Source organism: Zingiber officinale, chromosome 2A (assembly GCF_018446385.1).
Source record: "Zingiber officinale cultivar Zhangliang chromosome 2A, Zo_v1.1, whole genome shotgun sequence".
NCBI lineage: Eukaryota > Viridiplantae > Streptophyta > Magnoliopsida > Zingiberales > Zingiberaceae > Zingiber > Zingiber officinale.
Window position 1 is genome coordinate 96,865,054 of NC_055988.1, and position 24,774 is coordinate 96,889,827.

Below are 24,774 nucleotides of genomic sequence, written 5' to 3' on the forward strand. Positions count from 1 at the left end.
AAATGTGATGTCCCCAAGGCTTCCTCCTTCAAACTTTGGAGGTTCAATCAAGCCGGTCATCTTCTTGTATTTGCTCTTCTTGGCGATTAGTCCGGTGAAGTGCGACCTTGGCTCTGATACCACTTGTTGGGTGATCGGTGGCCGGCTAGAAGGGGAGTTGGATAGACGACACCCCAAATAATCACTTCTTTCTACGATGTTAGTGCGCAAGCGGAAATACAAACAAACAAGTAGAAAGACTAAAACTAAGAAAGGAAATGCAAACCGCTAACACGTTCGTTTACGTGGTTCGAAGATAACTTGCTCCTACTTCACGGCGTGTCCATAAGGTGGACGATCTCTCAATCCATCGGTGGATTAGTCCCCGGCAAACTCCGGCTAGCTCAACCTCCTTGTGGGTGGAGAAACCTCACCACAACTCCAACCAAGACCTCTTGGCACACAAAGATCTCTTGAGCACAAAAGACTACTAATTAGACTTTAACCAAGTCCAATTTCGTCAGCTATAACCAAGCTCCCAAGTTTTGGTTATATAGGCCGCGGGTTGAAACCCCCGCCTACCAGTCGACTGCCCTCTGTGGAAATTCGACCGTTACATCCCAACGGTTCGATACCAGTCGACTGCTAAAACTAGCAGTCGACTGCTCCACACTGATCGAACGAACAAAAGTATTCTGTTCGCTCCCAATCGACTGCACGATCGACTGCACCAGTCGATTGCTAAAGCATGCAGTCGACTGCACCAGTCGATTGCTAAAGCATGCAGTCGACTGCACCAGTCGACTGCTAAAATATGTAGTCGACTACTACAGTAATGCTACAGTGACTGCTACAGTAAAACCATAAATCTAGGATTTTACCCCGGGTATAATCTCTCAGCACTCGGACCCTCACCCTTTTGACTCACTTGACGCTTCTTTGTAGCCTTGACCTCTTGCCTTCAAGCCTACTTCCTTTAGCTCTCGTCCCTCGGATGCATTCAAGCCCACGGCTCATCCCCAATGTCATCCTTCGTGTATGCCTCGAAGTCGCTTCCCTCGGCCCTTGTCCTCGCTGCCTTGTCCAGGGTCACTCGGATGCTCCATCCTTCACCGGACCCCAAGCCATCAACTTGAGTCACATGTGTATCCTGCATACCTGCACACTCACATACACATATCAAATAACAAGGGTGAACTTAACTTAAACTCTTTGCCCAAACACCAAAACATATGGTCCCACGGACCATTGGGATTGCTCCAATATGTTCTTTTCGTCCACCGGAGTACTCTTTCACAACTCTCTCGTCCTTCGGATGCACCGAGCCCGTCAACTCCCTTCCCGTGCCGTCTTTCTCGCTAGCTGCGTCTTCCGCTCGACTTCCTGCGCTCCTAAGTTCCTGCACACTTAGACACAGAGATCAAATAACAAGTAGGACCTAACCTAACTTGGTTGATCACATCAAAACAACCACGGAGTTCAACATGAATCACTTCTATTTTCGTCAACCATAGCCAAGTACCCTGAGCTATCTTAAATATAGCTTAGGAGGAAACACCTAGCTGTGTCTTCCGCCACCAGTCGACTGGTACAACCACCAGTCGACTGGTCCTAAGTGAAATTTGACCGTTACAAGCCAACAGTTGGTTATCAGTCAACTGATGAAAACACCAGTCGACTGCTACAGTAACACTACAGTACTGCTACATTAACGCTACAATAATAGTACAGTATACATTGGAATTTTACCCTGAGTGGAGTCTCTCATGCACTCGTCCTTGCCCGTACAACCTAAACCTAGCCTTCTAGCCTCCTCTGTCAACCTCGCGTCTCTCGGATGCCTCCTCATCCTTCACGCCTTGCCTTCTGAAGCTTCTATCGGTCTTGTCATTGTTGTCAGATCTTCTTTTGCTAAGAGGTCGCACCTCTGGGACTTCAACCATTACCAAGTCACACTTGGATTTACATTGTTGTACTTGTATCCTACATACTTACAATGCATATCAAATACAACAATAAATATAACTTAAACCTTTGCCCAAAAATCAAAACATAGGGCACCTAGATTGCTCCAACATTGAATGCTTCTTTCTACTCACACTTGAGAGAGCAAATGGAGACGTTAGAGTGAGAATTAGGGAGGGCATCACTGACACAAATACTCTGATGCTTAAGTCAGAATAGTGACCCCAAAAATAGAGAATATGATGAATAGTAGCCTAAATACGTGAGTGCATGTACATAATGTAAAAGTTCTAGTTAAAGTTTTTTGTTATCTGACCAACGGAGAAGATCCCTTTTTATACTAACGCTCAAAACCTCTGTATTAATGAGATATTAGAGAATGTCTGGTGCCATAATATGTTGAATAATGGAAGATATACAGTCACCCTTCGAGGAAGATTTTATTACATGTATATGAATCATCTTTCATAACCTTTATAGTAAGGAAGTGGCTGAGAATGACTCAATTGAGAATATGTCTAGTTACGTCATGTAATGGAAGATGTACGACAACCCTTAGAGAAAGACTCCATTGCATGCATATGTTATGGTAGTAGAATATTCCTTGACAGGTAGTTGTTTTTCCCTGACGGGTTGTTATAATTTTCTGATAATGTTGTCCCCTAGAGGCATTCTGACCGGCTATGTAACATAGCCACTGTATGCAAGGCAGTTTGACCAGCTGTGTAACCGATTGACTATATATTGGGAACCTTGTACATGAGAAATGGGGAGTAAGGCTCCGTACGTTCGATCGACACTTTCGGTCGACCAACCATATGATAGAGACCTTGTCCTTAAAGGGTGTGGAGCTAAGTCCTGAAAGGTTCGACCGACATTCTGGGCCGACTGATCATATGCTAGAGGCTTTGCTCTTGAGGAGTGAGGTGCTGACCTCTGAATGCCCGAATGCCACTGGGTCTGACTAGCTGTATGCTAAATGTCTTAGCATTGAGAAGTGGGGAACTATGTCTCCAAAGTTCAACCGACATTTGGGCCGACCGATTTTATGCTGAGAGTTATCCGACCAACACTTTAGACTGACCGGTTATATGTTATAAGTCTTGACGATGAAAGGTGAGGAGCTGAGTCCCGGTGATAATTACTCGTTTCACTACCTACACTATGACTTTGATCCTATCTAATCTTAATTTTAACTTATCACATCATTTTAATTATTAACTCTTCATTATCTTCAGAGTACTTATAACACACCGTATCAATTAACAAGGAAATCTATTGTTTTAAATAGAGAGAGAATAACCATGAAACTAGACCTGACTACGGTTTGGAACTGACGGTTCGATGGTTTAGAACCGTCGGTTTGATGGTTCCAAACAGGCCGACCCTTAACCTTAATTGCCCAAGACGATTATAGTTTACGGTTTGGTACACGGTTCATCACGGTTCACCACGGTTCAAGATTATTATGTTAAAAAAAACTATAAATTATAAATTATAAATTATAAATTAAACATTAAAAATTAAAAATTAAAAATTATTGAAAAAAGAGCTTGCACTTAAGTTGCCTACGTATTCCCTTAAGGGAATCAAAACCCATGTAGTTCTTTTATATTTTTATTCTTTTACATTTTCACTCACTTCCATTTCCCGTTCCTGTTGTATTCGTTCCTTTAGTATCAAAATTTTCAACTTCGTCATCTGAAGTTTGCATTCTTTGGATTCTTTTCTCCGCTTTGGTCCAATCGTCCAGTAATGTTTAGGCTTCCAATGAGTTGGGAGATAAAATTGATTATCGTTTATTTAATATATTGCCGTCGGCACTGAACGTCTGCTCTATAGCAACAGTTGACACTGGATAAGCTAAAATTTTTTGCCGATCACGGAGAGGACGGGAAAGCTTTGAGTCTTCTGTGACCACCACTTAAGATATCGAAAATTTCACTATCTGCTTCTTTAAAATCAAAAGAAATCGTAAAACAATTCTCAAGTTCCTGTGTGGAACTTGAGGATTCTTGTGAATGTTTTGTCCATTCTTTTAATAAAAGTTGTGCTTCTGTAAATTTTAAATTATACTAGTAGTTTGTTGCATTTCAGAAATATTAATTTGTATTCTATATTTTACATAATATTGATTATAAATATCATATAAATAAATTCTAACATTATATATAATATTAGCTGGATTAGAAGAATAATAATATTTAATTAGAATTAAGGCGTCAGTCAAATTTGAGTCAAATTTGAGATGCATGGGCTTGTCTGAGGTTATGTCATGCTCAAACTTAGCTTGACTTACCTCCGACTCGCCGCTCAATTTGACTTTTAACTTAACCCTACTGGGTCAAGACCGACTACCTACCAAATCAATCATATTAAATAAAAAAAATCTTCAACATAAACAAACTTATATATATTACTAAACTCAAACCACCAACCAATGTATAAGCTCAAGCCAAAACTTTAACAACTCAAGTTTATAAATAAAAACAAAAATAAACCAATCATTAATTTATCTTAAACTCGACTTAACACGGCTCCCCTATTACAAAGTTAGGACTACATTGATTGAAAGGGCACAAAGTATTCAATCAAAATCATTCTTCATGTCACTCATCCCTAACTTAAGTGATCATCAAAAGAGTTTTAATGAGTTAAAAGTTGGCTATCTTAAGAAATGATTGTCAAGCTTAAAAAAAAAATTAAAAAGTATTTTGAAAATATACGAGTACCTCGACGACCAATAACTAGGTTTTTGTAGCCAGCCAACCAATAAAGGGCCATGCGAAGCTGAAAGAGGTACTGGGGCGAGCTCACCAATCAATCAAATTCAAAGCCAATCAAGCTGAATAATAAGAGAAGAGATCGATAGATCATGAATAATAGTAATCATAAGTGTTTAAAAAAAAATCATTTATTAACGACGGATCACTGCTAATTATTTCGAGATACAACAGCAGAAGAAGAAGAAGGAGGAGGAGGAGGAGAAGGAGCTAATTCAAGACCCGGTGCATGGCCAAAATGGGAGCTTGAACGCCTGCCTGCCTTCCTTCGTTTCATCATCTAATTAACTATCTCAATTGAAGTGCCATACGATTTAGGAATGCTACTTCGTTCGAGTCAGTGATCGTCTCCTTGCCTCGCCTTGGTTGGGACTTTAGGCCTCCCCGGCGAGGTCGTCGGCGCCACGGGGGTAGGCGACCGCTTGCAGAGGGGTCTTCATCTCCATGGACAGCTTCAGCACCTCCTCCAGGTCGACGGGAGCACCTGCAGCCGGGCCCCACTCGAACGCCTGCACCAGCCGCGCCACCCACAGAGCGACGGTCGAGAGGCCCAGGTTCATCCCGGGGCAGACGCGGCGGCCGGCGCCGAAAGGCGCGAGGCGCAGGTCGCCGCCGCGCACGTCCACGTCGACGCCGCCCTCCGCCTCTACGAATCGCTCGGGCCGGAACGACTCGGGCTTATCCCAGACCGCCGGATCATGGGTGATGGCCCACATGTTCACCATGGCGGTGGTCCCCGCGGGGACGACCATTCCGTTGCTTAGTTGGACGTCGTCGGTGGAGAGGCGGGCCCAGGAGAGGAGCGGGCCGGGCGGGTGGACGCGGAGAGTCTCCTTGAGCACGGCCTGCAGGAAAGGCATCCGCGCCACGTCGGCGTCGGTCGGGGTGCGGCCGCCGCGCCCCACGACGGCGTCGATCTCTCGGCGGAGCTTGGCCTGCGTCTCAGGGTGCAGCACCAGTTCGGCCATGGCCCATTCCGTTAGCAGCGCGGTCGTGTCCGTTCCGCGGAAGATCATTTCCTGCCGTAACGATCATTAGATCAAAGTGTAACTATGATCGAGATATCTAAATTTTGATCATTAATTAATTTGAAGAAGAAATTACCCAAAGCACGGCGATCATGTCGTCGTCATCGAGCTTCTCGTCCCCGTCGAGGGACAGGAGGACGTCAACGAAGTCGGCGCTATCCCGGTTGAGGATGGGCCCGCGGCGGCGGTGCTCGGAGATGATGCTGTGCACCAGCTCGCGGACGCGAGGCACGAGGGTGGCGCAGCGGCTCTTGATGCTGTTGGGGTCGAAAAAGCTTGGCAGCCATGGGAGGTGGTCGGAAAAGTTGAAGGCCCCGAGGATGTCGAAGCACTCCCTCACTATGGCCTTGAGCCCCTCCGCCTCCGGATCGCCGCCTGGGCGAGATACGTCGTAGCGCTGGCCGAAGACGCCGCCCATGATGTTGTTGAGCGCCGCGTTCTGGAGGTGGGAGCGGAGGGCGACGAAGCCCGAGCGACGCTGTTCAGAGGCTATGGCGGAGAGCATGGCGTCACAGTCGGACTGGCGGCCGGGCTCGTGGGCGGCGATGCGGCGGGGGGCGAAGAGGTGGGAGGAGGCGATGCGGCGGAGTAGGCGCCAGTAGGTGCCGCTGGGGGCGAAGCCGATGGCGCGGGAGAACATGAGCTCGCGGGCGGAGCGCTTGATGGGTCGGTCGGCGAAGGAGGAGTGGGAGAGAATCTCGCGGGCGATGGCGGGGTTCGAGGAGACTACGGCGGGAGTGGAGCCGATGGAGAAAGCCATGAGGGACTTGGCCCGACTGATGGACCGCGCGAGGGCGGCGAGGGTGCGGTGGGGGAGGGGTCCGGCGAGCGCGAGGAGAGAACCCAGGACGGGGAGGCCTCGGGGTCCCGGTATGGGGACGGGACCTCGGTGGGCGCGGCCGTGCGTCCAGGCAGGGCCGCCCGACGACAGGGCCGAGGAGAGGAGGCCGGCGGTGACAAACGCAATGAGGAGGGCGAAGAGGAGGACGGGAGCGTCGGAGTGGAGCGAGTCAGCGCCGAGGTAGGCGGGGAGTGTGACGACCCACCAGCTGGAGTCAGTTGCAGAAGCAGAGCTGAGAGCCATGTCTGCCGACGAGCAGCCTTCGATCGAGACCGGAGGGAGGAGCACGACCGACGATGAAGAAAAGCTCGCAGTGGACCAAGATATTTATAGAGAGTAATTACACAGGAAGGTAATTAAAAAAAATAGAAAATAGAAAAAAAAATAATAACGTAAGAAAAAAAAGAGAGGAAAGGTTATTATTTTAATAATATTAATAATTTAACATTATGGAGTTATATTACATAATTCCTTTTTTATTTAATATGAACATTCAATTTTATTTTATTAGTTTTTAAACAGCAGTTTAATATTTTTGAAAGAACTTAGAAGTTGATACTTGTTGAGTTGTCACTATAAGTCTATAATTCCTATCTAAGTGAACGGTTTAGTGTTTTTGAAATAAGTTGGAGATTGATAATTGCTAAGTTGTCACATATAATTCATATCTAAGTTTATGATTTAGTATTTTAAGAAGAAATTAGAGGTTGATAATTACTTAGTTTTCATATGTAGTTCCTATCTTAGTACAAGATTTAGTATTTTAGTAAGAAGTTAGAGCCATGTATAATTCCTACCTACATGAAGAGCTTGAACTTTCATTATCGATAGTGTGTCAAATAGACTGACCCTCTCTCAAAGTGAGAGGGAGCTCTTTTCATTAAGATTGTGAGCGACTTCCCATTTGGGAAGATATTCTTTTATTTATTTATTTTTAAAATTATTTAATAATTTAATAATAATTTTTTAAAAAATATATATATATAAATAAAGAGTGAGATCCATAAAGAAGTTATTGGATTTCTTTTACCGTGAAAAGATGAGTGCGATTTTCTATTTTTAATGTGGCATTGTAAGAGTCACAAAAAACTCCAACAACTTCTACCACGGGAAATGCTTTTAGAGGTTTATAATTACTAAATTATCACATGTAGATTCTAACTAAGTGCACATTTTAATATTTTAGAAAGAAATCAGAGATTGATAATTGTTGAGTTGTTACATGTAATTTCTACCTATGTGCTTAAGTAAGATATAATAAATTATTTTTTATTTATAAAATAATATTTTATCTAGTAAATATTGCATATCTATAAATAAAATATTAATTATCAAAAGGCTACGTCAATGTGAACTTATAATTATGGGCGGTAGTAGTTATTATAAGGGTTTTTTTTAAGACTTCTATGATACCACATTAAAACTAAAAAAAATAAATACCTTATTCATTTCTTCACTAAAAAAAAACATTCCAATAACTTAGAGAATCTCCAACGATAAGAGTGCTGGTAATAATTCTACTCTTTTTATTTTTTTTATTTTTTAAAAAGTTGGGAGAAGTTGAGAGGGCTCCCTATGTATGTAGGAAGCTGCTCGAAACTTTTTTTTTTTTATGAAATGTCATTTACATAGGATCTCAAGTGGCTCCCATAGGGATGCTCTTATCACACTTAAAAAAACTGTTATTAAATTATAGTATTATTTTATTTTATTTTTTAAAAAATAACTGGCTCCCTAAATGGAGAGCCACTCCCAACCATAATAAAAGGAGACACATCATACCGCTCCCATTGGGATTGCTTGATTGACAAATAAAAAAATAATTATCCAAAATATTATCAAAAAATAATCGGCATGTCATTTACCGAGCGGCTGGGCATGTGCCAGGGGGACATCCGGATCGGCCAAAAATCATATCATAGCCAGTGAAACACGACCCAACATGCCTAGACAGTGGAAGTAGCCGAGCGACCACCTCACTCGGCCCAGACATCGAAAGTAGCCGAGCGGTCATCCGCTCGACCCACTAGCAAACAAAAGCAGGATCGATTGATATCCTCGTCGAGACTCGTGTCGCTGACAAACAACATGGTCGGCGATATGATCAGGCAGAGAATCGTATGACGGAAGCTTCCACTGTCTTGTCAGGATACGCTCGGGTCATTGAGGTATGGTGTCAGAGATATTTTTTCTGCCATGTCCTTTCAGGGAAGGCTTTGAGAAGCGTGCATGCATCGAGAAGCGTGCACACGCGCTCTCGAGGCCCTATATAAGGAGCCCTAAGCTTCGTCGGAGGTATGCAATCCTCTACTGTAGCTACTGTTACGCTGCTTCTTGCCCTACTTTATTTCCCCGCCACCGATCTAACTTGAGTGTCGAAGGGCCATCGTCGGGGAACCCCTCCCCAGCTCGGCATTGACGTCTTGTGGTTGCAAGTTCACGTCCTTCGAAGGACCACTCGGAGTTAGCAGGAGCGCCACGTCCCTAGTGTCCATCGCCTCGACTCTCGGACAGGATCAAATTTGGCGCCGTCTGTGGGAACACACCTGCATCCGGAGAGAGAAGATGGAAGTAGCTGGATGATTATATACTGTGACGCTCACCCAGGAGGAGCTCGATGCGCTCATACAGGCGCAAGCTGTGAAGATAGTCGAGCAAGAACAACAACAGAAAGCACTCGCCGATCGATAGGCACAACAAGTGACCTTAGCTTCGTCGGAGGTATGCAATCCTCTACTGTAGCTATTGTTACGCTGCTTCTTGCCCTACTTTATTTCCCCGCCACCGATCTAACTTGAGTGTCGGAGGGCCATCATCGGGGAACCCCTCCCCGGCTCGGCATTGACGTCTTGTGGTTGCAAGTTCACGTCCTTTGAAGGACCACTCGGAGTTAGCAGGAGCACCATGTCCCTAGTGTCCATCGCCTCGACTCTCGGACAGGATCAAATTTGGCGCCGTCTGTGGGAACACACCTGCATCCGGAGAGAGAAGATGGAAGTAGCTGGATGATTACCTACTGTGACGCTCACCCAGGAGGAGCTCGATGTGCTCATACAGGCGCAAGCTGTGAAGATAGTCGAGCAACAACAGCAGCAGAAAGCGCTCGCCGATCGGCAGACATAGCAAGCGACCTCAGCTTTGAGGGGCCGAGCAGTGCATGAGGACTAATTGGAGCAGTACTCCATCTGGGGGCAGAATAAAATGCTGACCAGCACTCACGGAGAGGCCCCACCTGCCCCTATTCCATTCCACTGGCCATTGTTTCAAACGCCCTCAGAAATTGCTCAAGCTAATCAGGAGAAGGGTTCTTCTTCAGATGAAGCGCTCATCCGGGATGAGCGTCACGTCCCCAGTGTCCATCGCCTCGACTCTCGGACAGGATCAAATTTGGTGTCGTCTGTGGGAACACACCTGCATCCGGAGCGAGAAGATGGAAGTAGCTAGATGATTACATACTATGACATGGGAGTAATTAGGGGATGAGGGAGGGGCATTTTAGTCATTAGGGAGGAGTAGGGTTGGGGGGTTAAGAAGGGGCACTGTAGCACAGTGCCAGAGGGGGTGCGTTCAGGTTTTTCCACCGCCTTCTCCCTCTCACACCCTTTGTCGGTGCCGGATGAAGCTGCTGGTGTTGCCCTACTCCTCTCCTCTACCTCCTCTTCACTCCGGCTCCATCATCAGGAGGAAGGACACTGGTTTCGTTCCCTTGAGCCACCGCCAACACGAAGAGGGTTTACTCCCTCCTCATCTCATGTTGCTCGTCGACGCCATCGCCGGTCGACACCGCCTCTCTGCTCTTCTCGTCCTTCTCCTCGTCCCCGATCCGGGCCACGGTCAGCTAGAGCAAGTGACGTGCCACCTCCTCCTTCCTTACTAGATATGTGGCATCGCCGCCTCCTCTTCCTTTCTCTGGCGTCGATGCTGTTGAGGGGCACCATCGTCATCTCCCGCAGTTGTCACATCCGCCTCCCATAGCAGTTGTCTCCGACAACTAGCACCGTCGTCTCAGGCGACCATTGCCACAGTCGCCTTTGGCAACCAGCGCATCCGGCGGCCAGCGCCTCCGGCGTCCAGCGTCGTCACCTTTGGCAGCCACTGCGGCAACCGCCGACACCTCCTGGCAGCCGTCGCCACCCTCCGAGAAGCCGCCGTCCGAGGGCTCAGGTATCGTACTCTGGCTATATGCCGGCCTGCGAGCCGAGAGTGTATTTGCCCTTTGTGCCGTTATTGTATCCCGGCCTGCGAGCAGATGGAGTGTTCGGCCTTCGTGTTGTTGTGGCGCTCCGGCCTACGAGCCGAGGCTGTAGTCAGATCGTGCGTCACCCTGCGGATCCATATAGCATCCGGCTTCGAGCCACAAGAGCCAGTTATTCATCTGGTGGACGTCTATCTACTCCTCACAGCCACGACAACCCGATCAGTTCCGCAACCAGCTCGTCCATCCATCCGAGGGTGCCCCCCCGGGGCTAGGGTACGTTCTCGTACTTCTTATTCGTGCATTTATTGTCCAGTTATTATGTGGATGCTTATATGTTCGCGGGACCCACCTCGAGCGTCGAGGTACCAAGGATCGGGGCAACCCGATCCTTGGTTGCAGGTGTTGTTGACCAGAAGATATCGGACGACTTGGTCAACACAGGAGACAATTCATCAGCCGGGTCATGGGGATGTGGTCAACCTTCCAGACACGTTATTCTGGCAGTTCCATCTTCTCAGCTTCCCGACAGGAACAATTTGACGTCGTCTGTGTTGGGGATCGGTCGGCCGGCTTGAAGGGGGGTTGGATAGACGGCACCCCCAAATACTCGCTTCCTACGTATTTGTTAGCACAGCGGAATACAAACAATACAAATACAAATATGAAAGCTAAAGACTAAGAATGAGAAAGACAAGCAAACCAATTGACACGATCGTTTAACGTGGTTCGGAGATTAGGGCTCCTACTCCACGGCTGTCCGTAAGGTGGACGATCCCGATCCTTCGGTGGATTACTCCCCGGCAAACTCCGGCTAGCTCACGTAGCTCCTTGTGGGTGGAGAAACCTCACCACAACCCTCACAAGAACTCTTTTGACGCTAGGGCACAAGTAGACTACTAATAGAGATTAACCACCTCTATTTCGTCAACTCAAACCAAGCTCCCAAGCTTTGGTTTTATAGGCCACGGGTTGGAAAACCCCGCCTACCAGTCGACTGCTAAAACATGCAGTCGTCCATACGAACAGAGACATTCTGTTCGCTGCCAGTCGACTGGTGCAGTTCGACTGCCCCAGTCGACTGCACCAGTCGACTGCTAAAACATGCAGTCGACTGCTACAGTACTGCTACAGTAGCGCTACAGTACTGCTACAGTAACGCTACAGTACTGCTACAGTAAAACCCTAAAAACTAGGATTTTACTCCGAGTACAATCTCTCGTGCACTCGTACCCTCACCCTTATGATTCACTTGATGCTTCCTTTGCAGCTTTGACCTTTTACCTTCAAGACTACTTCTTTTGGCTCTCGTCCCTCGGATGCATTCAAGCCCGCGGCTCGTCCCCAATGCCATCCTTCGTGTATGCCTCGAAGTCGCTTCCCTCGGCCCTTGTCCTCGCTGCCTTGTCCACGGTCCCTCGGATGTTCCATCCTTCACCGGACCCGAAGCCATCAACCTGGGTCACATGTGTATCCTGCAAACCTGCACAACTCAAATACACATATCAAATACAAGGGTGAACCTAACTTAAACCCTTTGCCCAAACACCAAAACACATGGTCCCGCGGACCATTGGGATTGCTCCAACAGTCTGTGGGAACGCACCTGGTATGGAACGTGAAGATGGACGACCCGAAAAGTTCCGCCATACTCATGACTTTGATGGGCTTCGACGAGTATATCGTATCCTCCTCACTCCACGGGTATTCGGGAGTTGAGAAATGGAGTCAGATCCTCTGTTGGTCGGCAGGTCAGTTTTTCAAATATGTTATCTTTTGGTCATAGAATTTATCATAGTTTCTCGAACGAGGACTTCCGTGCTGATCGGCCGAGTGTATATTATCTGAGCTGCGAGCTCATTATCGAAAACCCCGTGCCGATCGGACGGGCGTATATTATTTAAGTTGCGAGCTCATTATTGAAAATCCCGTGCCGATCGGCTGGGCATATCCGAGCCACGGGCTCGATGTCGAAGACCCCGTGCCAATCGGTCGGGCGTATATTATCTGAGCTGCGAGCTCATTATCGAAAACCCTGTGCCGATCGGCCAGACATATATTATCCGAGCCACAGACTCGATGTCGAAGACCCCGTGCCGATCGGCCGGGCGTATATTATCTGAGCTACGAGCTCATTATCGGAGACCCCGTGCCGATCGGCCAGGCGTATATATCTGAGCTGTGAGCTCATTATCGAAAGCCCCGTGCCGATCGACCGGGCGTATATCATCCGAGCCTCGGGCTCGATGTCGAAGACCCAGTGCCGATCTGCCGGGCGTATATTATTCGAGCCATGGGCTCGATGTCGAAGAGCCCGTGCCGATCGGCCAGGCGTATATTATTTGAGCTGCGAGCTCATTATCGAATACCCCGTGCCGATCGGGCGGGCGTATATTATCCGAGCCAGGGGCTCAATGTCGAAGACCCGGTGCCGATCGGCAGGGCGTATATTATCTGAGCTGCGAGCTCATTACCGGAGACCCGTGCCGATTGGTCGGGCGTGTATTATCCGAGCCACAGGCTCGTTGGCGAAGACCCCATTCCGATCGGCCGGGTTTGAGTTATGCCAGAAGACCGTCGAGCGACGACGTTAAACTCTAGAGTCGAACCGGCGACTATAAAAACCCCGGCTTGATGACCGTCGAGCGGCGACGTTAAACTCTAGAGTCGAACCGGTGACTATAAAAACCCCGACTTGAAGACCGTCGAGCGACGACGTTAAACTCTAGAGTCAAACTGGCGACTATAAAAACCCCGGCTTGAAGGTCATCGAGCGGCGACGTTAAACTCTAGAGTCGAACCGGCGACTATAAAAACCCCGGCTTGAAGACCGTCGAGCGGAGACGTTAAACTCTAGAGTTGAACTAGCGACTATAAAAACCCCGGCTTGAAGACCGTTGAGCGGCGACGTTAAACTCTAAAGTCGAACCAGCGACTATAAAAAACACCCGACCTAAAGACCGTCGAGCGGTGACGTTAAACCCCCGTCTTCACGGACCAGCTCATCAGATATTCTTTCTCCCCCATTCGGGGTCGAGCTTATTAGAGCAGCTATCCCTCCCCGTTCGGGGTCGAGCTTATCAGTTATTTCATCTCCCCCGTTCGGGGTTGAACGGTTATTACTAGTCTCAGATCGGCTTATCAGTTATTTCATCTCCTCCGTTCGGGGTCGAGTGGTCTTCACTAGTCTCGGACCAGCTTTAGTTGTTTCATCTCCCCAATTCGGGGTTAAACGGTTATTACTAGTCTCGGATCGGCGTATCAGTTATTTCATCTCCCCCGTTCGGGGTCGAGTGGTCTTCACTGGTCTCAGACCAACTTCAGTTATTTCATCTCCCCCGTTCGGGGTTGAGCGATTATTACTAGTCTCGGATCGGCTTATCAATTATTTCATCTCCCCTGTTCGAGGTCGAGTGGTCTTCACTAGTCTCGGACCAGCTTTAGTTGTTTCATCTCCCCAATTCGGGGTTAAACGGTTATTACTAGTCTCGGATCGGCGTATCAGTTATTTCATCTCCCCCGTTCGGGGTCGAGTGGTCTTCATTGGTCTCAGACCAACTTCAGTTATTTCATCTCCCCCGTTCGGGGTTGAGCGATTATTACTAGTCTCGGATCGGCTTATCAATTATTTCATCTACCCCGTTCGAGGTCGAGTGGTCTTCACTGGTCTCGGACCTGCTTCAGTTATTTCTTATCTCCCCCATTCGGGGTCGAGTTATCTCCGATGGTCGCGAACAAAGAGTATCTCTACTGTTTTCAGACCAGAATATAGGCTATGCGCCCGTTCAGCTCATGACTTTCGCTTCCACGCGCCTTCGATTCCCGGGCTACGCTCCAGTTCAGTCCACGTGCGATGCACCCATTGGGCTCACGACTTTCGTCTTTGTGCACATTCGATTTCACGGGCTATGGTCCCGCTCAGTTTTCGGGTTCCACTCCTGCCTAGTGCTGCTTCGACTCTTGCTCGATATTTGTCCAGGCACGCACTTGGCGTTCGTCCGATAGTTTGCCTGGCAACAGTTCGGCCATGTCTTTCGTCGCTCGGTCGGCGCTTTGGCAGCCGCCTGATCGTCCACTCTTCCGATCGACATCCTTCCGATTGTTCGGTCGACACCTTCGCGGTCATGCGCTCGATAGTCTTGTGGTCGCTCGCTCAGCACTCTCATAATCGCCCGACCGGTATCATTCAATCGCCCGTTTGGCCACACACTTAATCTACTTGGGTCAAGCTCTCGACATTTTCTAGATGGTCCGGTCAGCATTTTGCAATCTATTGGTCGACATCTACGAGGTCGCGTGCTCGGCATCGCTCGTCCGCTCAGTCTACTTCCGCATATTGCTCGGTCTACTATCATCTTACTCGCCGCTCGCTTAATGTTGTGTCGCTCGCTTAACATCAGTTCGGTTATCGACTTGGTCCGCTCGACACGATTACCATCTCATGCGACACCATTACTATAGTGACCACTCGTGAGGCATTATACGAGGGTTGCAACGATTTAACTTCGATATTGAGAGTGATTCAGCCTCTGCGATAGACTGTCCAGTTAGTCGGACTCGCGTCTCCTTCGACTAGACTTGAAGGGGAGGCTTGTGATCCAGATATTGTGAGGGGCATGGGAGTAATTAGGGGATGAGGGAGGGGAATTTTAGTCATTAGGGAGGAGTAGGGTTGGGGGGTTAAGAAGGGGCATTGTAGCACAGCGCTAGAGGGGGCGCGTTCAGGTTTTTTCCGCCGCCTTCTCCCTCTCACACCCTTCGCCGGTGGCGGACGAAGTTGCCGGTGTTACCCTCCTTCTCTCCTCTACCTCCTCTTCACTCCGGCTCCGTCATCAGGAGGAAGGAGACTGGGTTCATTCCCTTGAGCCGCCGCCAACACGAAGAGGGTTTCCTCCCTCCTCATCTCATGTTGCCCGCCGGCGCCATCGCCAGTCTACACCGCCTCTCTGCTCTTCTCGCCCTTCTCCTCGTCCCCGATCCAGGCCACGGTTGGCTAGAGCAGGTGACGTGCCACCTCCTCCTTCCTTACTAGATATGCGGCACCGTCGCCTCCTCCTCCTTTCTCCGGCGCCGACGCCGTTGAGGGGCACCATCGTCATCTCCCGCAGTTGTCACAGCCGCCTCCCGTAGCAGCCGTCTCCGGCAACCAGCGCCGTCGTCTCAGGCGACCATTGCCACAGCCGCCTTTGGCAGCCAGCGCGTCCGGCGGCCAGCGCCTCTGGCGTCCAGCGGCTCCGGCGTCTAGCGTCGTCACCTCTGGCAGCCATTGCGGCAACTGCCGACACCTCCTGGCAACCGTCACCACCCTCCGAGAAGCCGCCGTCCGAGGGCTCAGGTATCATACTATGGCTATATGCCGGCTTGCGAGCCGAGAGTGTATTCGCCCTTCGTGCCGTTATTGTATCCCGGCCTGCGAGCCGATGGAGTGTTCGGCCTTCGTGTCACTGTGGCGCTCCGGCCTGCGAGCCGAGGCTGTAGTCGGATCGTGCGTCACCCCGCGGATTCATATCGCGTCCGGCTGCGAGCCACAGGAGCTAGTTATTCATCTAGTGGACGTCTATCTACTCCTCACGACCACGACAACTTGATCAGCGCGGCAACCAGCTCGTCCATCCATCCGAGGGCGCCCCCCCCGGGGCTAGGGTACATTCTCGTACTTCTTATTCATGCATTTATTGTCCAGTTATTATGTGGATGCTTATATGTTCGCGGGACCCACCTCAAGCATCGAGGTACCAGGGATCGGGGCAACCCGATCACTAGTTACAGGTGTTGTTGGCCAGAAGATATCGAACGACTTGGTCAACACAGGAGACAGCTCATCAGTCGGGTCATGGGGATGCGGTCAACCTTCCAGACACGTCATTCCGGTAGGTCCATTTTCTCAGCTTCCTGACAGGAACAAGTAAGAAGTTAGAGCCTGATAATTGTTATGTTGTCATGTATAATTCCTACCTACATGAAGGGCTTGAACTCCCATTATCGATAGTGTGTCAAATAGACTGACCCTCTCTCAAAGTGGAAGGGGACTCTTTTCATTAAGATTGGGAGCGACTTTCCATTTGGGAAGTCATTCTTTTATTTATTTATTTTTAAAATTATTTTATAATTTAATAATAATTTTTTAAAAATATATATATAAATAAAGAGTGAGATCCATAAAGAAGTTATTGAATTTTTTTTACCGTGAAAAGATGAGTGCAATTTTCTATTTTTAATGTGGCATTGTAAGAGTCACAAAAAACTCCAACAACTTCTACCACTAGAAATGCTCTTAGAGGTTTACAATTACTAAATTATCACATATAGATCCTAACTAATTACACATTTTAATATTTTAGAAAGAAATCAGAGATTGATAATTGTTGTGTTGTTACATGTAATTTCTACCTATGTGCTTAAGTAAGATATAATAAATTATTTTTTATTTATAAAATAATATTTTATCTAATAAATATTGCATATCTATAAATAAAATATTAAGTATCAAAAGGTTACCTCAATGTGAACTTATAATTATGGGTGGTAGTAGTTATTATAAGGGGTTTTTTTAAGGCTTCTATGATATCACATTAAAAGTAAGAAAAAAAATATCTTATTCATCTCTTCACTAGGAAAAAAAAAACTTTCCAATAACTTAGAGCATCTCCAACGATAAGAGTGCTGGTAATAATTCTACTCTTTTTTTTTTTATTTTTGAAAAAGTTGGGAGAAGTTGAGAGCGCTCCCTATGTATGTAGGAAGCTGGTCCAATTTTTTTTTTTATGAAATGTCATTTACATAGGATCTCAAGTGGCTCCCATAGGGATGCTCTTATCACACTTAAAAAAATTGTTATTAAATTATAGAATCATTTTTTTATTTTTTTAAAAAATAACCGACTCCCCAAATGGAGAGCCACTCTCAACCATAATAAAAGGAGACACATCATACCGCTCCTATTGGGATTGCTTGATTGACAAATAAAAAAATAATTATCCAAAATATTATCAAAAAATAATCGGCATGTCATGTGCCGAGCGCCTGGCATGTGCCAGGCGGACATTCAGATCGGCCAAAGATCAAATCATAGCCAGCGAAACACGACCCAACAAGCCTAGACAGTGGAAGTAGCCGAGTGACCACCTCACTCGGCCCAGACATCGGAAGTAGCCGAGCGGTCATTCGCTCGGTCCACTAGCAGACAAAAGCAGGATCTATTGATATTCTCGTCGAGACTCATGCCGCCAACAAACAGCATGGTCGGCGGCATGATCAGGCAGGGATTAGGCAGAGAATCGTACGACGGAAGTTTCCACTGTCTTGTCAGGATATGCTCGGGTCATTGAGGTATAGTGTCAGAGATACTTTTTCTGGCATGTCCTTTCAGGGAAGGCTTTGAGAAGCATGCATGCATCGAGAAGCATGCACGCGCGCTCTCGGGGCCCTATATAAGGAGCCCTAAGCTTCGTCGGAGGTATGCAATTCTCTACTGTAGCTACTGTTACGCTGCTTCTTGCCCTGCTTTATTTCCCCGCCACCGATCTAACTTGAGCGTGGAAGGCCATCGTCGAGGAACCTCTCCCTGGCTCGGTACTGATGTCTTGTGGTTGCAGGTTCACGTCATTCGGAGGTCCACGCGGAGTTAGCAGGAGTGCCACGTCCCTAGTGTCCATCTCCTCGACTCTCGGACATGATCAAATTTGACGCCGTCTGTGGAACACACCTGCATCTAGAGCGAGAAGATGGAAGGAGCTAGATGATTACATACTGTGATGCTCACCAAAGAGGAGCTCGATGCGCTCATACAGGCGCAAGCTGAGAAGATAGTCGAGCAAGAACAACAACAGAAAGCACTCGCCGATCGATAGGCACAACAAGCGACCTTAGCTTCGAGGGGTCGAGCAGCGCATGAGGACCGACTGGAGCAGTACTCCATCTGGGGGCAGTATAAAATGCCGACCAGCACTCACGGAGAGGCCCCACCTGCCCCTATTCCATTCCACCGGGCATTGTTTCAAATGCCCTAAAAAATGCTCAGGCTAATCAGGAGAAGGGTTCTTCTTCAGATGAAGCGCTCGTCCGGGATGCGAAGAAAGGAAAAATGCCCCGAGCTGATTTGTCTCCCAAGTGGATCAATCGCCAGTTCTCCGAGGCGATACTTCAAGATCCGTTGTCAAGGCATTACGCTCCCTTGGCAATCGGGGAATACAATGGGTCAACCAACCCGGACGACCACTTGGGAAAATTCGACAACGCTGTCACTCTCCACCAATACATAGATGAAGTGAAGTGTTGTGTCTTCCTCACAACGCTCTCCGTTTTGACTCAGCGGTGGTTCAGAAGGCTGTCGGACGGATCAATAAGGAGCTTCAAAAAAATTCCGAACGGCCTTCTTGCACCATTTTGTAAGCAGCAGACGATACCAAGAGACAAGCGTCGACTTGTTCTCTATGAAGCAAGGTTCCAGAGAGCCCCTTTGAGCGTATAGCCAACGCTTCAATCAGGTAGCCATGGACATCCCATTAGTCTCGTCCAAGACCATGATGAATGCAATCACCCAAGGGCTCGTGGACGGAGACTTCTTCCGGTCGCTCATCCGAAAGCCACCTCGGGACTATGACCACATGCCGAAGAAGGTCAGCGAATACATAAATGTGGAAGAGGCCCATGCGGAAAGAAGAAAGGAGATGCCATCCGAGCCATTAGCGCCGACCGAACGAAGGCCGCCGATCAGCCATCAACCGCCACAGGGACCCCGAGCTGAAGGAACACGGCCCCACCAAGAGGCGAGGCTCCATGCCGTTCAGCACGTGGCCTCCGAACATCCAAAATCAAAAGGAAAGGTATGGACCTCTATGTTCTGTTCTTTCCACCAGTCAGCAACTCACAACACCCGCGATTGTCGCAGATTCAATTCGGTCGCTCAACCGGTGCCCAGAAGTTATCGCCATAGGGTAAGTCAGAAGTACCTCATATCTAGGCAAGGCACTTAATTTATCATATGAACCTGAAGAACATCAGGAAAGAAGTTTATTCATCATTACATATTACTCAAAAGATAACTAGGGGATCTACTGTTGGTGCAGCGGAGACCGGCAAGAGGGGGTGAATTGCTGAAAACAAAAACAAACTATACCCTCATCGGATTTCAACTCAGAATTTAAATCAGCAATAAAATAACAACTAAATTAAAGAGACAGAAAAAGAAACAAAAACAGAATTTAACCTGATTACAACCAAGGAGGTTGTTAATCCAGGGCGATGAAAAGCTCTACTATCAGAATCTCCTTTACTGTAGGCGGAGAAGCCTTTTTACACTTAGAACGCTCACTTAGTTGCTAGGAATTGAGTACAGATTGATTGCTTGAGTTGTTGTTGAATTCCTAGCTCCAGGGGCCTTTATATAGGCCCTGGAAATCTTATCCCGAGAGTCCAAGGCGCCTCCAACAGGGTTTAAGGCGCCTCCAACTCAATCTGCGGATAAAACTTTATCCGCAGCACAAACGGTCAAACTGGCCTGCTCAAGGCGCCTTAAACAATCCATTCAAGGCGCCTTTAATGTGTTTAAGGCGCCTTTAATGTGTTTAAGGCGCCTTCAAGGTTCCTGCTATAGTAATTTCTGTTACAGTAACTTCCAGCCTCTTTTGACTCCTTTTCTTCTTCACTTTGTCTTCTGAAGCTCCGTTTGTTTGGGTGATTTCGGCCAACCGAAATAGGGCTCACCCGAACCCAATTTCCGACCTTCCTCTTAACGTCCCTCGAACACCGCGCACACTCTTCACGCCCACCGGAGTACTCTTCCGCAGCTCTCTCGTCCTTCGGACGCACCGAGCCCGTCGACTCCCTTCCCGTGCCGTCCTTCTCGCTAGCTGCGTCTTCCGCTCAACTTCCTGTGTTCCTAAGCTCCTGCACACTCAGACACAGAGATCAAACACAGTAGGACCTAACCAACTTGGTTGATCACATCAAAACTACCACGGGGTCCAACAATCTCCCCCCTTTTTGATGTGCATCAACCCAAGTTCAAGTTAGGGTTAAAATAGACATAAAAATTAATTTTAAAGAAAAATTACTAAACTAACAAGTTAAGTATAATTTTTGCAATTAGTAAAATTGCAACAAAAAATAGAAAAAAAATTTAAATTTAAATTTTTTTCTAACTCCCCCTAAACTTGTACTTTTCTCTCCCCCTTTGATCACAGCAAAAACGGGGTTAATAAAAACAGAGAGAATTATCCAACAATATTTTAGGTAAAATAAATGGTTCAAAAATATTCCAAGTAAGAATGAAATTTTGAAAAATTTTCTAGGTAAAATTTTGCAAGTCAAAAAGTTTCCACAAAAAAATTTTCAAGTTAAAAAATTTTCCAAAAAATTTTAGTAAAATGAATTTTTGAATTTTTTTAGAAGAATATTTAAAAAAAAATTCTAAGTTAAATTACTTTTTAGAATTATAGAAAAGGCTTTTAACTTAGGCGAAAATAATAATTTTTTTTATTATTAAAACAAATTTCATTCTCAAGTTATTGCCATTTCTCTAACCTTATTATGATATCTAAATTTCCACTTTAGTTTATCATAATTTTATAGATTTAAGGAAAACAATATTAAGTATGCGAAAAATTGTTTTGACAAAATAATTGATAAAGGATCTTTTGATAATTCGTTTGACAAATTATTTTGTAACTCACAAGAATCTTTTGGCAATGTTTTTAGTTTCAGAAATTCTTTCAACAAAATAGTTGGTAAAAAATATTTCGACGGTGTTTTTAATTGGAAAGATTCGTTCGACAAAATTTTTTCTAATCCAGAAAATTCTTTCGAAGATTTAATTGTTAATTCGCAAAAATTTTCAGGTACCTTCTCGATTAATGTAATTAATTGTTCAGAAGGTAGAGACCATACCTGACTTACCTTGTCAGCTGTTGATTCTCCCCCTGTCGAGTTGCTTTCTTCCGAAGTCGTGGCTTCAGGATGGAATTCGGCTGTTGGGGCTGTTGCGGCATTTACCTTGGATTCGAACTCTTCATAGATCTTTAAGAACTTTTCCCAAAGTTCTTTTGCGCTATTGTACTCTCCGACTTTGTTGAGATCTTCATTTGGTATTGTGGTTAGAAGATGAAATTCAGCCCGCGCATTTGCCATCGACTCATCACGTTGCTTCTCGTTCCAGAGGTATTTCTAGAGCTCTTCTCCGTTTACTTTCTTTGGTGCTTCATAACCAGATTTCATTATTAAATAAATACGAAAATCATACTTAAGGTATACCTCCATTTTTTGCTTCCATGAAGCAAACTCCCCCTCGAATGCAGGTGGGTAGTCACTTGCTCCGGCCATCGTCTAGATCTTCGTGCTTCAGTCGGCGGTTAGTCCTTCTAAGACGGTCTGGCTCTGATACCACTTGTTGGTGCAGCGGAGACCGGCAAGAGGGGGTGAATTGCTGAAAACAAAAACAAACTATACCCTCCTCGGATTTCAACTTAGAATTTAAATCAGCAATAAAATAACAACTAAATTAAGGAGACAGAAAAAGAAACAGAAATAGAATTTAACCTGATTACAACCAAGGAGGTTGTTAATCCAGGGCGATGAAAAGCTCTACTATTAGAATCTCCTTTACTATAGGCGGAGAATCCTTTTTACACTTAGAACGCTCACTTAGTTGCTAGGAATTGAGTACAGATTGATTGCTTGAGTTGTTGTTGAATTCCTAGCTCCAGGGGCCTTTATATAGGCCCTGAAAATCTTATCCCGAGAGTCCAAGGCGCCTCCAACAGGGTTTAAGGCGCCTCCAACTCAATCTGCGGATAAAACTTTATCCGCAGCGCAAACAGTCAAACTGGCCTGCTCAAGGCGCCTTAAACAATCCATTCAAGGCGCCTTCAATGTGTTTAAGGCGCCTTCAAGGTTCCTGCTACAGTAATTTCTGCTACAGTAACTTCCAGCCTCTTTTGACTCCTTTTCTTCTTCACTTTGTCTTCTGAAGCTCCGTTTGTTTGGGTGATTTCGGCCAACCGAAATAGGGCTCACCCGAACCCAATTTCCGGCCTTCCTCGAGCAGCCTTCCGTCCCGGCTTCACATCCCTCGAACGCCGCGCACGCTCTTCACGCCCACCGAAGTACTCTTCCGCAGCTCTCTCGTCCTTCGGACGCACTGAGCCCGTCGACTCCCTTCCCATGCCGTCCTTCTCGCTAGCTGCGTCTTCCGCTCAACTTCCTGTGTTCCTAAGCTCCTGCACACTCAGACACAGGGATCAAACACAGCAGGACCTAACCAACTTGGTTGATCACATTAAAACTACCACGGGGTCCAACATCTACTTCCTTTTATTATAATTTTTCCATAGGATTTCTCTACATATGGTATACATATTGAACAAGGTCATTCATACAAACGCTTGGGTGGTTCAGAAGAAAAGGAAATCACATAAAGGAGAGCAGGTAAGTACAAACTTTCAGTAACATTTTATAAACAGCAAATGGTATACATTAGTTATAAAGTTGTGATAAAATGCAAATATAAAATTCTAAGTGTACTCAAATTCACTCAAAAGGTCTTTTGGGAGTTCTTGATTGAGTCGCCGACGATCTATGAACAAGGGAGGAGGGACTTCAGATAGACAACCCGCCTCTTGCAGTTGTTGAATTACTCCGTCAACTAAGTAAGTGAGAGTTCCTACAATTCGTCTAGCAGACTCCTCACCAAATTCAGGGGAATTTAAATAGGCTTTGTGCCTACTTTGCCAGCGCTCTTCCTCGCCCGCCTTGTATGTTTGAAATTCAGATTGTAGGTTATCTCTCTCCTCTTGTAAAGTAGTCTTCTCTGCCTTGGCATCCTCTAGTTCTTTTATGAGTGAGCTTATTTACAAATCTTGAGCTTACAATTTTTCTTGTTGTTGGAGCAAGGCAAAGTCCTTAGAAGCCAATTCTGGGACTAAATCATAAGATCCTGAACCATGCGATTGTTCTAGTTGGTTCAGCAAGGAAGTTTTGTGAGTAACATCCGAGAGAGCTTTATCTTTTAAAGTCCTTTCAATGCTAAGTGTAGAATTAAGCCCCTCTAGCTGTAACTCTAAGTTTCTTTTTTCCTCCTCTCGAGATTGTAGCATCTGACGGGTGTCTTGTAGAGTCTTTTCTAAATTAGCAGTAAACTCAACTTGTGACTTCACCCTATCCCGTAGCTGAAGGTGTTCATTGTTGGGGAGGTTGGAGGCAGCTTGTAATTCTTCTACCTTATCTTTTAGGATTTGGTTAGTCCTCTCTAAATCCACAACCAGTTTGCCCAAATGTATACTTAAATCATATAGCTGAAGGAAATGATAGTAAGATTACATCTTGAAAGTACAAAACAAGGAAGTCAGATTCAAAAACTTACCGTAGTTGCTTGACGATTGTGGTCGTCGGCACATTTAGTGAAGGTGCTTCTTCTCAGATGCGCCTGAGACTACAACCAATACTCAGCTAGTGCCCCCTTCAGTTGTAATAATCCATATGGAGCAGGAGTAAAAGTTTGACCGAATAGAGATGATAAACTATGGCCTTGTTGAAATAAGATGGAAGGACGAGGAGAACTTGTAAATGATGAAGAAAAGGAAGGAGGATGTTCAGAGGCCGGTGAAGAGGGATTAGGAGAGGGGAGGCTCGCTAACGGAGGATCTTGCTCAATGGGTGTCGTGGCAGACCCAGAAGTGACTGATCTCCTGCAAGGAGTTCTTTTGGCACGAGGTCTACTGGAAGAGGAAGGTAAGGCTAGAAGAAAGGGCAATGTATCCTTAGGAGCAATGGGTACTTCCTTTGATAAAGAAACAGCTGAGGGAATAACAGGAGATGTAGGAATGAGGAGTCATGGTCACATCATAAGTAATGCAAAATTCGAACGAACATGTGTAGGGGGGAGCAAGTTTTTTTACCTTTAGAATGGGAGATTTCGACATAAACAATGGGAACTTGCTCAAAATTAGCTATGGTATCTGAGAGGAGACAAGGAGTCGAGGTATGGGG

The 24,774-nt window shown here is 46.5% G+C and overlaps 1 protein-coding gene across 1 annotated transcript; it reads right to left on the reverse strand.

Annotated features, from left to right (window-relative positions):
* Positions 1-4,973: 4,973 nt before the first annotated feature.
* LOC122039819 (cytochrome P450 78A11-like) lies at positions 4,974-6,888 on the reverse strand. Its single transcript, XM_042599256.1, has 2 exons — positions 5,832-6,888; positions 4,974-5,746 (listed from the first exon to the last, which is right to left on the reverse strand). Exons 1-2 carry the CDS (start codon positions 6,837-6,839, stop codon positions 5,102-5,104), a joined length of 1,653 nt encoding a protein of 550 aa, XP_042455190.1. The 5' UTR covers positions 6,840-6,888; the 3' UTR covers positions 4,974-5,101.
* Between the last annotated feature and the right edge of the window lie 17,886 nt (positions 6,889-24,774).

Coding starts and splice junctions, on each gene's coding strand:
- LOC122039819 (XM_042599256.1), bottom strand. CDS start 6,839: ATGGCTCTCAGCTCTGCTTCTGCAACTGACTCCAGCTGGTGGGTCGTC. Junction 5,747..5,831: donor ACATGATCGCCGTGCTTTGG/GTAATTTCTTCT, acceptor TCGTTACGGCAG/GAAATGATCTTCCGCGGAAC.